This window comes from Larus michahellis, chromosome 24 (assembly GCF_964199755.1).
Source record: "Larus michahellis chromosome 24, bLarMic1.1, whole genome shotgun sequence".
Taxonomy (NCBI): Eukaryota; Metazoa; Chordata; class Aves; order Charadriiformes; family Laridae; genus Larus; species Larus michahellis.
Window position 1 is genome coordinate 1,374,942 of NC_133919.1, and position 15,411 is coordinate 1,390,352.

The 15,411-nt window shown below is 56.3% G+C and overlaps 1 protein-coding gene across 1 annotated transcript in view; it reads right to left on the reverse strand.

Annotated features, from left to right (window-relative positions):
* The window catches only part of INTS3 (integrator complex subunit 3), a 43,243-nt gene that overhangs the window by 27,544 nt on the left and 288 nt on the right, over positions 1 to 15,411 (reverse strand). The window contains exons 2-6 of the mRNA XM_074566448.1: positions 12,034 to 12,117; positions 10,831 to 10,914; positions 5,458 to 5,571; positions 5,150 to 5,234; positions 3,471 to 3,537 (exon numbers count right to left, since the gene is read on the reverse strand). Of these exons, the coding sequence (XP_074422549.1) occupies positions 3,471 to 3,537; positions 5,150 to 5,234; positions 5,458 to 5,571; positions 10,831 to 10,914; positions 12,034 to 12,117 (434 nt within the window). The remainder of the gene's footprint in view (positions 1 to 3,470; positions 3,538 to 5,149; positions 5,235 to 5,457; positions 5,572 to 10,830; positions 10,915 to 12,033; positions 12,118 to 15,411) is intronic.

Consider the following 15,411-nt stretch of genomic DNA (forward strand, 5'->3'; position numbering starts at 1 on the left):
ACAGCTGCTCCACAAATAGACTTGACCTCGATACTAACACCAACCACCACCGGAGCCTCTTCACTGGTCTCTGTAGCCAGAACAGCACCGAGCAAGAGACAATCACAGAATCGCCTAGGTTGGAAGGGGCCTTTAAGATCATCGAGTCCAACCAGGACAAGCTATGAAGGACGTTTCCATGCGATCAGGCCCCAAACACTCCCATGCACAGCCCTGTGGAGGTGGTTTCGTGCTCCCCTGCCACCAGTCTGCCAGTGCCAAGTGGATTAATCCAGCAAAACGGGTGGCATCCTGAGCAGCAGGTCAGGCACGGGCGGCTCTCGAGCCCCGCGCTGGGCTGGGAGGCAGCTCCCGCAGCACTGGGGGCAGAAGAGTCACAGAACGGTCGAGGTTGGAAGGGACCTTTAAGATCACGGAGTCCAACCATCAGCCCAACACACCCAACACCAAGCCCAACAACAACTCAATGCCAAACCCACCACTACCCCACATCCCTCAGCACCGCGTCTGCCGGGCTTTTAAATCCCTCCAGGGGTGGCAACTCCACCCCTGCCCTGGGCAGCCTGGGCCAACAACCCTTTTGGGGAAGAAGTTTCTCCCAACATCCATCCTAAACCTCCGCTGGTGCAACTTGAGGCCATTTCCTCTTGTCCTGCGGCCTGTTCCTTGGGAGAAGAGACCAAGCCCAAACTCTCTACATCCTCCTTTCAGGGAGTTGTAGGGAGCGAGAAGGTCTCTCCTCAGCCCCAGAGCTGCCCCAGCTTGACCAGGCAACAGTGTGTGGGGCAGAAGGGAAAGAGCTGCCATGACCGAACGGCAAGAACTGGGAAAAACCAGATGTGCTTACGATGAAGTACCAGGGAGACTGGTGAGAGCTGTGTATAGAGGGTCTGCGGCAGGAGGGACAGGGCAGCCCCGTGGCGGGCACAGCAGGAATCTGTCCTACCTCGGGGAAGGACAGGGGCCAGCAGGGCTCTGCTCCGCACAGGGCTCTGCTCTCCGGGCCAGCTTTCTGGAACCAGGTTGATTTCCCAGCCTCGTGTCCCGATGTGCTTCAGCTCTGCCCCCTTGGAGCGGCAGAACCCACCGGCAAAGCGTTTCCATCGGCCGCTCCGCCGCCGTCTCCTGCCGGCTGGGCGTGCCGCCTTCGCAGGCTCCCCTATCTAAGCGCGACAATAAATACCCTTGGTCCGTACGAAGGACCTCACCAGCTGGGTTATTCGCGCTGGATGCCAAGAGCCGGCCAGGCCGACTCGGTGCCTCCAGCGTGATCGATCACCCCCAGCATCCCCCGGCTCGGGGAGCTGTAAATCACACGTCCCGTGGAAGCGCCACCGCTGCGCGCAGCAGCTGCCATGCCAGGGCCACCAGCCCAGCGGCAAATGACTCAGCTGCCCTAAATCACCGTGGCCGGGGAGCCTGGGGAAGACGTGACAAGTGTTTGCTTTCCCAGGCTCTTCTCCCTGCATCTCACTGGATGCCAGGAGCAGGTTAATTAGTCGTCAGGGCGGGCTGGCGCTGAGCGGAGGTTACGTTAGGGAGGATGTGGGAGTAATTAAGGCCGGGATCCCCGGGGGGCCGGCAGGTCAGCATTCCCCCCTTTTCCCAGCGAGGGCCGCGCAGAAAAGAAAAATGCTGCCAAAGGAGGGCAAAAGCCACCCGGAGCCACGGGATTCATCGATCCGACAGGCAGAGAAAATGAAAACACCGGGAGGAAGCATCGCGCTCGTGCCGCCATCAGCAGCAAGCAGCTCCATTAACACGCGGCGTTGGAGAGGCAGAGGACTCGCCTCCCCTGCCAGGCGGGCAGTGCTTGAGAAGCAGCTTTGCTGTAACTGTTTTTAATTAAACCAAGCGCTCGCCACTCTGAATGTGGCATCAGATCTTCACATGCGTGGCTTTAATTAAAGCTCTGGCTTTCCCCTAATCAAAGCACATAAATCCCGGCAAGGAGCTGCAGGTTCTCCCTTGGGCTGGCTTCTAGCCCTCAGCTCGCCCCGCGCTCAGGCGCTTTCTGTGCTGCTACAGTCGGTGTCATCGACACCCCAGCAACACCTTCAACAGGGGCCGAGCCTTCTCCTCTGACATCTGCTCCTCTGACAAACTCAAGTGACAAAGTTCCGCTGTTACTCAGCGCCTGGAGCTTTCTCCCACCGACCCACGGCCAGATGTGGCTCTGGATCACCGCTGAGAAGCCGCTATTTCTCCCCCAGCCCAGCCATTCACAGTTATTTGTTTGCAAGACGAGAGCTGTCGCTCTTTGGCAAGACGAGGAGCACTTCCAAGGCGCCCCGAGGCACGGGGCGGCCGCGGCGAGTAGCACCAACGCACGAGAAAACCACCTCAAGAGCTGGCAGGGGCTTAAATACGGCTGGGGAGAGAAGAGCTGAGCTTAGCAGACGGGCAGGCGAGGCAATACGGCGAAGCAGCGAAGGGCAGCCAAGCCCAGGAGACCTCGGAGGGTCCCTCCTTCCCGTGCCCGGTGGGGCACTAGGTGGCACTCGCAGCAGCACGCACCCGCCCAGCTATTGCTGGAATAATAATAAAAAAAAAGAAATCACTAGGACTGTTAGCTGTGGCCAAATAAATGCTTTAACAACTTGATTGTTAACCGCAGTAATAAGCGATTTTGAGGAGAATCGCTGCCGTTACAGACAGCCCTCGGTGAAAAGCTATAGGCTGTTTAAAAAGAATGACTCTGCCCAGCCAAAGGCTGCAGTTTGGAATTCTGCTTATCATCAATTAGCGGCTGCTTTGCCAACAAAGGACAATGCGGAGCCCATAGGACAATGCTTCCCAGCTGGCCTGTCCCCAGCAAATTAAAGTTGCAGCCCTGATGAAGCAGGAGCCGTTTAAGCACAGGAAGTTTTTTTGGAATTAACTCTGTCCTTCTCCTCCAAAAAGGAACACCTCCCCTTGCAGCTCTCGGGGAAACTCAGGAAGAAAATATTCCTGGGATGTTGTTCCAGAGCCACGCGCGCCCCTCGGGCACACCGGGCAATGTCACCCCCCTGGCCGGAGGGCGGGCTAGCCACCTACGGGGTGCCACACACTCGGGAATGGCCGTGTCCTCACACAGGGCTCGGGGACAGCCATCAGCCTGGGCACATCATCTTATTTGACGTGACGCACGGCCCCTCTCCGAGCCCCACAGAGGAGGTTTGCTAATGGAGGGACTTCAGGACACCCTCCCACACACAACCTGCTGCGAAGAGGGCTCCAAGAGCTAGAAATTTATGCCAGGGCTTGAAAAATATGCTTGGTAACGCAGCGAGGGGACGCGGAGGACTTTCGGCGCAGAAAACCCCAAGCAACAGGCTCCCAGGCAAACTGTCACTGCAACACACCGCCCCGGAGTCTGCCTCTTGGAGGGAGCAGGACAAGCAGACCAGGAGCCTCCTCCCTTGCGTCGCGCCCGGCCGCCGCTCTCTTCAGACCCAGCCTTGGCCACAGCCTCCCGACAGCCGTACCTTTGCTCCGTCAGGATCTCCAGGACGTTCTCGGCCAGCCAGATATTCTTCGCCGTCACATCCCCACCTGAAAGCAGAGAGGGAGAGGGAAGAGAAAAGCCAGGCAGATGAACCGGCGCGGTTCTGTTGCCAGACTCGACTGAACCACCGACCGCTTCGATCCCTGCGTCCCCAGTGAGGCAAAGTTAATTACGGAGTTTTGCTCCCTGTCTGAAGAACACGCTCCTGCCTGCTCCCTCTCTGCCTGCCCCGCGTCCTTGGCTGTCTCTAGATATCGCACATCTCTAGGCACAAGTGTCTTTTTGATAGGGAATCAAGTGGTCTTTGCTGCAAGAGTATTCTTGCAAAAGCAGCGTGCTAATATGGAGTCAGTAATTACCCTTCTGGAAAGCAAAGGAGAAGCCAGAAAGGGATGAGATTCAGTAGCCGGAAAAGAGAAAACATTTGTATCTGCTGAGCCTACAAAGGGGAGACGGTGTCTGCAAAGAGTGCCCAGACTCTCAAATAAAGGCCAAAGGTGTCCAAGTGGCACCTCGTGCCCCCGGCGTGGGCCTTCAGCACGAAGCCGGAGCCTTTGGCCGCCGTTGCTGGGAGCGGAGCGGGACTCCTGCTCGCCGGGGCACGGAAAATGCCTAAAGCAGGCAAGCCAAAACAATGGGATCATAACAATTAAGGCATCGTAAAAGTGGTGAGAAGTGAGACAGCGGCGTCCTTCCAGAACAGAAGGGGCCCTGAACGGGGAGGTGCAACCGAGGGGAAACAAGGGATGCCTTCACCAGTGGTTTTTAAGATGTTCTGTGTTTACACTGTGACAATGGGGCCAGGGCAGCTTGGCTCGCGCTCAGGACTCTGTCCCCTCCCTCCCCATTCTTCCTCCCCTGAAGAGCAGACACGGCAATTTCCAATGCGGGCTGCCCAGCCCCGTGTCACAGGCGCGGACAATAAAAACACAATGTCAGGTTTTACGGTGGGACATTAAATTCCTCCTCCGTGGACGTCAGTGGCCGGCACCAGCGCCCGGCAGAGAACACGGAAGAGGCACCGTTCCTGTGAATCCGGAAAGGCGTGTGCGCGTGTGTGCGCGCACAGTTGTGGGGTGCTTACACCGAGGGCTGGGGAGAACGTGCTGCAGGCCACCACACGGCCAGTGCCAGCTCCCTGGAGGGGCTACTGACTCGACCTGGGGAGAAGCGGCCTCTCTGATGCGTTACAGAGGAGCCACACGCACGGCTCTTGCCATCCCAGAGGTCAGAGCAGGGACTAAGGATGATCCTGGGGCTCTTGCGCAGTGCTGCGGGGTGAGAGCTGGCAGCAACAGGAACCAATACGCTTCCTGGCTGTGCCAGCATCTGCCAGAAGCCTCCTGGCGCGCTCTGTGATTCACCCCTCGTAGAGGCTGTTGCGAGCAAGGCTTATCCTCTGCCTCATCCTCCCTGGAGAGATTTCCTCACCAGACAGGTTGGGGCAGGCTCGGTGCCTGCAGTGAGCCCTGCTCCTGCCTGTCAGCTGGGGACAGAGACATTCAGGAAGTCTGTCCCGACGGCAGCACAGTCTCTGGCTCTGACGCCAAGCGCAGCACGCCACGAGTCAGCCCTGGTCCGCCACTGGCAGCGTCCAGCCCTGGCACTGAGCTGGGGGGACGTGGGCAGCAGTCACCTCACTCCCACGGCACAACTCACCCGCGATCTGCTTCATGAAGGTCATGCAGACGCCGTCGGCACCGAGCACCCCGCTCTTCACCAGCTCCCGCAGCAGCCACACCAGCTGGGCAGAGGGAGAAACGGGTGTCGCTTTTGCCACAGCCTCCCCCAGGACACCTCTCCCCAGCACTGGGGCTGTCTCAGCTGGCAAACGCCGCCACGTTTCACTTCCCCGAGTCCTTAACACGGAGCAAAGGAGCTCCGGCTGCCCCCCAAGCCCTCCACGCTCAAACGCCCTCTGCCTGGAGGGTGTGAAAAGAGCGATCTCGGGGAGAAAACCTCCTCACCTGGGTCCGGCAGGTGTCCTGCAGCTTCAAGTACTTCTCCATGAGAATGTGGTTGATCTTGTTGAGAACGATGTTCATGCCATCTCGGCTCACCAGCGCCAAGTCCCGGTAGCACTGCAGCAGAGAAGAAGGGGAGGAGATGGTTACAGATGAAAGAAAACATACAACGGTTTTGTCAAACCTGACCAGATAACAGCAAATAAACGAATCTCAGGGCAAGAGCACCGAGGCAGGCACCTGAGTCAGCAGCCCCAAGCCAGGCCGGGAGAGCCATTAATTCCCCGGGGCGTTATAAACCGACAGCTGGGTTCCCTGGGTCCAGCTCCAGGAGCCAAAGGTTTCTCACTCCAGAACGGACACCGGCGGGTGTCCCTGTCCCCTCATCCCAGCTCTCCCCGCACCCTGCCACCACACGGCTCGGGAGAGACCAGCGCTCGAGGGAAAAGACAGACAGCGGTCCTTCAGGAAGGAGCGGGTAAGGAACAGGCACAGCCAGGTGGCTTAAGCCCCCCACTGCTCCGGTCTCCCTGCCACCAGTGACCACCGGCACCACACCGCAGATGCCCGCAGGACTCGGGGTGGCTACGACGCGATGCTGGTTCGACCCGGCTGCGTGGGAGCTCCAGGGAGATGCGGGAGCGGAGGCGGCTTGTCCCTGTGCCACCCGCTCCTGCTCGCACACGCCTTCCGAGCTCAGACAGAGCTGACTTTGGAGACAGTCTGGCTCAAAACCACACTGCCACATCGGCTTATTTCGGGTTCGAAATCCAGACATCCTGCCCACGGTCCAAAGCAGCAGATTTGGTGGGGTTGTGCTGTGGGATCGTAGGGAAAGGAAGGACTTTCTCCATCTCGTCTGCCACCAGCAGCCAGACAAAGAGCTGGCCAGAGAGAGAGAGCAAAGGTGCTGGCTCTCCCTTCCCCTCTGCTCGGACAGCAGGGGGTGGAGGGTGATTAGGAAGTAATTTGCTATGCGGTTCTGCATGAATGTTCATTTGCACCAGTAAATGTCATGATATTCCAGAGAGCAGGGGTCTGGTCTCTGCATCCTCCCTTAGAGAGTTAATGAGGCCTCAAAAGATCTCTTTGATTAGGATCCCTGTGCTCAGCCTTTCCCCCCTCCCGTTTTCATACAGCTCTCTGTAAAATAAATAAATATCTTTAGAAAATCCCAAACAACAACAACAAAAAAGAATCCAATAGGTGTAGACTCTTTGGGGCCTTTAATTGCTTTTGAAATGCTAAATGAATACCCACAGTGCAGAGCCAGACTCGAAGTCTCCACGCGGCCGCCTACCTGGCCAGGGATGAACATCTCCCTCCCCTGCACCAGCTTTGGACCAGAAACGCAGACAGCACACCAACGGGGACACGCGGGGGATGGAACCGGCCCAGGACACAGCCGATCAGGAAGCACGCGGATGGCAGTTCCCCCGCGGGTCTGCCCAAACTCAAAGCTTTTACTTTGTTTGGGTAACGACGGTGGTGTTTGGGTCCCTGCCTGGATCCCACCCGCTGTGCTCCACGACAGGGTTACGACTGCCCACCGCCCCTGGCACGTCCCTCTCGCCCTCAGGAGCGGCGACAAGATGAACATTTTTCATCTTAGTAGCTTTTCCTGGTGGTCAGTAGCTTCTGTGCGCAAAGAACTCATGTTTTTCCGGGTGAAACACCCAGGCATTGGTTTTCTGCCGGATGTGTGCGAGGTGCAGCATCCGCATTCGCCTTTAAAGCCACCAAGATGTGCCGTGACACGGCCCTGAGCACGTGGGTTAGCTCGCGAGCGGCTGGGCCGATTCCAGCAGCAGCTTCAGGAGAAGGGCTGGAACCAACAGCTCGAAGAAACACTGAGGGATTCACTTCTGGTTGAGTCGCTAAGTCCCAGGAGGAAGGCCCCCGTAATCCCATTACCCAGGGAAGTTTGGCAGCTCTTCGCCTTGCTGACAGCATCCTTCCTCAACCCCTGTAGGCAAACACGGCAGAAACCAGAGCTCAAACCACACCTACGACACTGCGGGTCCTTGGCCCAAAGAACAGCCGGCCAGAGGAGAACAATTCCCGTTTTACCAGGGTCACGGCAGTACGGCATGGCACCGACCGGTCGCTGAGCTGGGTCAGACTGGGCTCCTGATTAACTATAACCCAAAGGAAGGTGCTGGGAGACAAATCTTCAGGGCTTCAGCAGATGGGGGTGGGGAGAAAACCTGAATTTCTTGATTACTGCCAAGGCTGCAAACAATCCATCCTCTCCTCCCGCTCTCGGCAGATCGGGGCCGCCACTCGCTCAGGCCATTTAATTAATGGGAAAGAACAAATGATAAATGTTCACTTTAAATGAGGGGAGAAGAAAAACAAAAGACGACAGCTATGGAGTGGAGGAGAGAGGTCCTCCTCCCGCCCAGCAGTGGGGCAGGAGAGGCACACGATGGAGGAGATGCCGGGGAAGTGCTGGGCTCATCTGCGGGGAGGGCTCCGTGCACTCTGATCCCAGAGCAGTGCGTTAATTAAAGGGAGAGGTGCCAGGTGGAGGAGGGAGATCTGACGGATCAGCGGCTGTCACTTTGATATTTGAAGGCGGTCAAGTGTCCCTGCTCGCAGCTGGACAAGTTTAGCAGGGCTCCTCTCTCCTGGCTGGAGCGCAGAGGCAACACAGGGGGAGGAGGAGACCCTCCGGCTTCTGCCCACCCTCGCCTGTGCCACCATTCCTTTAATCCACCGGCAAGGGGACGGGGCAGCTCGACACACCGCCCGAAAAGTAAGGGAGATGTGTTTTAAACAGCCTCGCTGGGGGGAAACAGGGGATACCTCCGCCTCCCCTCCACGCACCAGCAGCCGCAGGTGGGCGACACGGTGGGAGATGCACCGGATCTGCACGCCGGGGACAGACACCCACTGAAGAAATACAAGATGACCAAGCAGATGGCGCGAGATGCCTCTGCTGGCGTGCTGGGACTGGAGTCTGCTCGGCTTCCAGGGCAACAAGCACTAAAATACCCTTGAACGCAAACATATCTATGATATCCCTCATTTTTAGGGCAAAACACCAGGTCCCAGGAGGACGGTGACGCCTTGTGGGGTATGGTTGATTCGGTACCACTTCCACACCAACCTCGCTGGGTTCGGTGCTCGCGTGCTGACACCCGAGCTGCAAATCTTCACCCGTGACCAGAGATGGGAATGGCCACTTGTCCTGGTTTGAGGGACACTACTGTGGACCACCAGGGCTGTCCGCACTGCGCATCCTGGACCCGCGGGCTTCTCGCTGGAGGATGGAGAGAGCTCTGCCCTCTGCTTGATGATTTCAGAGCTCTCTCAAGATGCCGTACCAGTCAGGCGGACGTTAACCCCTCTTCACAGTCAGGGAGCAAAGGCAGGGAGTAATTTCCCCTCCAAAGCCTGGTAGAAAAATCCCTGACCATCTCCCTGTCCTTGCTGTCTGGCTACAGGGCAGGTGGCAGCAACAGATGACATCAGAGCCCAGCAGAGCGGCAGATCCAATTACTCCCTAAGAAAAGTAACGTGCTCCGAAGAGCAGATCTGACAAGAGCAGGAGGACCAGCCACCTCTAATTAATGCTGCCATGAGCAGCAAAGCATGTCCCCAGCCTGCCATCTCCGAGAGACGGCGTGGGCACCTGCCAGCAGCAGGGCCACAAGGGAGCCCGACCGCTCGCCCCTCTGCAAGAGGAAACCACGGGGGGGGACGTGCCAGGCAGGTTTATCCCGGCCCCTCGCAGCGGGATGGCCGGCAAGTGGCATTCAGATGGAAAGCTGGAGCGTGCCGGACTCGCTCAACCTTTGCTTCCAGTGTATGGAAGTGTAGGGAAAGCACCTGCCCTGCGAGCCTTATGCTCAGTCAACCACGTCTGGATACTCCCCACCGCATCCCAGCCGTGGTCCACCACGTTCTAGAGGGGAGAAGAGCATTTTGTTCCATGTGGAGGAGGCTCACCCTTTGGAAGACAACTACTCAGCAACTAGAAATACCCTTTGGCTCCTGCAGCGCCTTGGAAAGAAGAATGCGGTCAGCGATGCTCCGAGCCTCAGCTGGATTCAGCCTCTCCAGGCTTCCAAGTCCTGCACTCGGCGCAGGAGGCAGAACCAGGCTGGAGTGGAAGGACAGCAGGGCTGGGGACTCTACGGTCAGGGTTTGGGAAGGCTTGAAGCCTTCCAAGGAGAGCAGAACTCAGCCATCCAACCCATGAGAAACCTGACTCGCACCAGCACCGTAAGCAATCAGACCTAAAGGCTCCCAGGAGAAGAGTGTTTTGCTTTCAAGAGTCGATTTCTGGGGAATGGAGCTGTACCTCCATTGACAAGGACCATCCCATCCAGCAATGCCGAGGCAGCTCCGAGTTCCGGGAGCTAATGCGGATCTATTGCTTTGGTGGAAAGAGCTCTGCCTTCGTAGCAGCGATTAAATCAAGAGAGAATATCGCATGAGTCACCACCTTCGGTCCAGCACAGTGCCAGGATTTACAGAGCATCCCTAATGGCACGCCACTCAGCCCCGCTCGTGACAGACCCCGCCGCCTTCAAGAGCCCACTTCAAGCCTTTTAAATCCTGCCCAACACCTGCCAACCGAAATGCATCCAAACAAGGACCCCTGGGTACCGCTGGCCACGCACGGCCCTTCCAACAGGGCTTTTGTTTCTCCTCCTCTGGTTTCTATAACAGAACATCATTTTCAACTCCCTCCCGAGCACCCCCAGTTTGTAGCAACAGCGTCAAACCCCCAGCCGAGATCTTGAGAACACAAAACATTCATCTTCCTGTAGGTAATTTCAATTTTAAAATCGCAGTTTACAGCGTCGTTAAGAACAGTTATTTAAAAATTAAATCCGGTCTGTGAAATTAATAGAGGTGGACTGCTAAAAAGCAATTTTCTCTAGGAATTGAACATGTTCCTCCTTTGGAGTCTCAGTGATTATTTCTGTAGGCATCTACATCTGGCTTCCAGCACGCCAACCCGTTCTGGGCCTCCAAAGACAAGACAGAAACTGGGAAAGGCCTTACAGTTTCTTGAAGAATCAGTACTCGCCTCCCACGGCGAAAACCAATTAATTCTGGGGCTGTGAAAGAACCCAGCCGAGCTCCCTTCCCTGGCGGCAGCGCCTGTGTTCCCCTGAGCGGCAGCTGCTGCAGCCCCTGTGCCACGTGGCTGCAACAAAACCAGGACCGGCCCAAGCAAAGTCATTGCCCTGCTACAATAAACACAGCTCAACGCTGAGGGTTCCGGCCAGGCGCCTTCTGATGCCTGCACGAGACCCAGAACTTCCCCAGCTCCCAGTCCCCGGCTGCCTGGAAACACAAGAAAAAAAACTCTGGTGGACAAAGTTTGGGCACTCACCGAGGGGCGCAGACGTGCCTTACCTTCTGCGCCTGAGCAGGTTCCGTCAAGACCAGAGTGAAAAGACCCAGGCAGATCTCCTCGTGCTGCGGGGTTCCTTTACATATCTGGGAGAGAAAGAGGCAAGCGCCGTCGGTGAGCGGGCGAGATGGGACGTTAGGGGACGGTCAGGGAAGCAACAGGAGGAGGAAACCCCTCTCCAACCCACCAAATGGGTGCTCAACGGAGCACCCAGCACCCAGCGAGGAATTCAAAGCGGGATCACAAGGGAAGACAGAAAACATCCAGGGTTTCTCGAACACTTGTACCCTGTTGCAAAGTTAGCGCTGGTGCAAATCTCTTGGTACCGAGAGCTTTCCAGTGGTTTCCGTCAGACCACTCCAGGATCTCTGGTTACTGAGGGGCAACAAAGCCTCAGACTCTTGCCCGTGGTTGAGGCCCTGGCCGGGCTCTTCTTACAGACTTTCCTACAACCTCGTCATCAAGCGGGAAAGTGTTTCACGAGCTTCAGAGCCCTAAAAATCCAGCCTGTGTTGCCAACCTTTTCCCATTAAGGGAAAGTAACTCTGTGCCACTGACTGCAACAGCCCAAGGTGTTCCGGGGAGGAAAAAATGCAACCACCATGTCTGAGAGCCCATTAACGTGTCAGACGACAGCTTCCCTTATACGGTAACATCTGCAGCTTGCCGGCAAGTATTTTAAGCCCATGCAGAGTTAGAAATAAATGCTCTGTCCCTCAACAGAAAGGCCGAACCTGCCCTTTCCAGGTCTGGAGTCCGGCTGTTTGGAGGCCAGGAAAAAGCTGATCCAAGCAGCGCAGTAGAAAAAAAATATAGGAGAAATGCAAACAGCAGCAGCACACGCACAGTGACGGAGCCCTGCGTGCGTGCACACGTACACAGCACCCGTGCGCTGGGAGACACACAGGCTCGGCCACATTTCAGCAAGAAATTGCACTGCAGGTTGGCTTCCAAACAGGCCATTAGGCACAGACTAAAGCCACGGTGTCGCTTTGTCTTTTAACTGTAAGAGCTCTGGGAATCCTTGACAGGCTGAGAGCGGCGAGAGCACTCTGCTCCCCAGCCTCTTCCCATCCGCCTGGTCTTTGAGCCTCGCTCATAGCGCCCGCACCCACTCCCTCGGAGGGAGCGCCGTGCAGGTACAATACACCACGAGTTATTTCCTCCAGACAGGATTTCTCATCTCTCAAGGAGCTGACACTTACGTGAGCATTGAGGGCATCGTTAGCTTCCCTCTCCGACAGCCCGTTGGTTAGTGAAGTCACGATGCCCACGCATCTCTCCAGTCTCTGAAAGAGAGAGAAGCCAAACATCACGAACTGGGAAGCACAAACACTCCAGCACATCCTCGCCGGCACAAGGGAGGGCCGAGGCTGCTTTGACCCCCACCCAAACACCTGAACAGACAGAAAACCAGCCAGCGAGGCAACAGCCGCTCTTGGCTCGTGTCAAGGCTCCGAACCTCCTGCCAGCTGGAGAAGCCACCACTTCATCAACGTTCATTTATTCGCAGGTTTGGGCTTTAAATACTCTGCTGACACCACTCGAGGAGCCAAAAAGCAAATGTGTGATTATTGGGCGATACTAATACTGATGTCACTTTGATATGAGGCCAAGACACTGTTGTGCAAAGGCTGAATTTGAGGCAGGGCTGTCAGTCCTCGCTCTGAGCGCGGAGCTGCAGCCCGGGACGACGAGCTGTCCCTGTCCCGGCATCCAGCAGCTCCCGTCCATCTGGGAACCCCGGGCTGCGGGGCAGCAGCCTGGAAACCTTCTGTCCTCCTCACTTAACGTCTGAGCAACTGCTGGCTGAGAATAAGCAGCAGGAGCAGATGTTCGCATGCAAACGCCCCGAGGGATGAAGTGACGGGAAGGGCCACAAAGTCAGGAGTGGTAAGTTACAAGAGCGCAGGCATGGAAATACTTGGAAAAGCAAACGGCAAAGGCTTCCACTCCACTGGAGAGAATTCAGAGCTGTCCCCTCTCCATGTAGAACTGGTTTCTTCTCTCCGGCGGTCTGGGCACCGGTGTTAGCCGATGTTGGCCTCTGGAGTGAGGAAAATGTGAGCAGAGCAGTGTGACTCCGGGCACGGGGATGCCATCTCCTCTCCCCACCTCGCGGCGCCGTCTCAGACACGGTGACGGAAGGTCCGCGTGGACTCAGGGGCTCACCACATGCTCTGGCACCAGCAGTGACACCCGAGAGCCTGCAGACGGGTGGAGAGCAGGGATCCAAGGGCTCCTTTAACGCCGGGGTCTCGCTCTCCCACTACGGCTTGCATGGCGAGATGGGGTCTAAATGGGTCTAAATTAAACCCCACCATAAAGAGCTCCATGGCCACGCGAGGGAGATGTGCCCTGTCGTCTTTGCTGGTGCCACCACTTCCATGCCAGAGCCACGGACCCAGCTGGACCGTTTCAGCCACGGCAGCGGCTCGAGGGAAAAGAGGTCTCGCTTTCCTGGAGTTTCCTCGGAGTCTACAGTTAACGGAGCACCTGGGAGAAGCGGCAAAAGCAGCCCCGGACAGGCAAAAAGCAGGTTACGAGAAGGTTATTTCTACAAAGTCACTTTTTGATGAAAATGCAAACACATCGCGCCCATCATGGAACTGATCAGCGACTCCTCTGCATATCAAAGGGGCTGCGGGGAAGAAGCCTTTGAGAGAGAGGTCAGCAGTTCTCCCCTCCCGGGCAAAGCGAAAGACGAGGGACTGGTCAGTAAGGCAGAGATAATGCCTTTGAGAACTGGCTTTGTTCCGGGCCCAGCGATGGCATTATGAAAGAGCAATGGGGCAAAACCCATGAAAATCTCAACTCTAAAGCAGATGAATTATTTGAAAGGGAGGACAAGATCCAGCAGCTGAAAAAACAGAGTTTGAAAAATCCCAGTGAGAAACAAGACAACTTGTTGGCAGATAATGCGGCCAATGAGCCACCAGAAGAGCTTTGCAAGGAACTTCAAGTGTCAAATAACGTCTTTGAGCTGAGACCTGCCATTGGACCTGCAGGATCGGGGTTTGCTGTTCCCTTCTTGGGATAAACAGGAGACGCACCAACTCGCTACCGCCAGGTACAGAGGTTATTTGAAAACAGTATTTCTACCTTTGAGCAAGTTTAATGTTTCACGCTCCCATAAAAACCTCTGCTGCCTCTACCAAAGCCCACAGTGGATCAAGACGATAATTCCTCCGCGTTACCAGCTGGTATGGGATATATTTTTATGATATACCAGTCCTTCCCATCACATCTTTCGCCCCAAAACGGATGTGTTCAATTACTGCCACCAGCAGCTCTGACCACTGCTAGAAGGAAAGACCAGAGGAGGTTTTTCCCTAAACATGGCAGCCTGTTGACTGCGAAAACTCCACGTGCAATGATCACGCACGGTTTTTCCTGTGTACGTTCCGCTTCCTGTTTGTTGGAGTCTTTTAACACAAGAAACACGAAACTTGCGACAATAAATCCATCAGCGCTCAGGAGTATAATTAATACCCGAACCAGTTTCTCCCAACTGACCGAGCTTTTAGTCAAAAGCGCTGCTTTCCAGTGGTTTGAGAGAGGCACCGGAGGAAGGTTTGCTGGATAAAAATATCTCTGGGAAGTCTTCTCCTGGGACTTCTGTTTGCTCGGATACATCACCTTCGCCAAACTTGATCTCCATCACACCCGCTGACCCCCGGCTCCTTCCAGACCTGACGTTCTCAAGGAAAGCTCCGGGTGGGAGCCACCCAGACCCCAGGAGACCCGCTTCGGTAGCCCAGAGCCCATTTCCAAGCCCAACCGAAGTTCCCAGCCATGCCAGGCTCGCAGAGTTACACGGGTCCGAAGCTGGGAACGTTCTGTCCAGACCTGGACAGGACCCAAAACACACACGGGGACCAACGACCGCTTTGAAGGAATATAAATACACTCCAAATGGCAAAGGACAGTTTCCAGACCTTGAGACCTAGTTGTTCCAGTTACCACCCTGTTTTTCTCCTGCAATTGAAACCCAACATGGTATTTTTTTTTTGTCTGCACGGCTTCACGAGCCCCAAATACGCTCGTTTCCATCACACAATAAATAACCAGTCTCTCCCACAAGTCTAGCAGAGCACGAGAGCATCACTGCCCCCATGGCACCGGGGAAGCCGGCCCTACGTCCCCGCGCACTCGCTGAGCTGACCCTGCGAGCCAGATGGAAACCAGTGTTACAGAAGGGCCCCAGCACCGTCTCCGCCTCACTCGGGTCCCTGCAGCGGCTCTTCCGCAGCTCCTCCACACCAGGAACAGATCCTAGTTGTCCTGGGGAGACCCCAAACTTTCCCCACCTGTAAAAAAAAACATCCCTCTTTTCCCAGACAAAGCTCAATGGGCAGCAGGAGAGCGCTATGTAACACTGGGGCCGGTGAACACTGGTCAGAAAGTTTCCCGGCCACTGGGGTGATGAGTTCTATCGGTGCTCAGCCTTCATAACCCCACTCCGCACCCTGCAAGCGGGCCTGGGGTGAGGCACGCAGGGGCCCCGGGGCTGTGAGGTGGGTTTTGCTTAGAGCGAGCCCCCTCCCTGCACCGGGCTGGGTAAGGGGAGCAGCCTGTGTCCC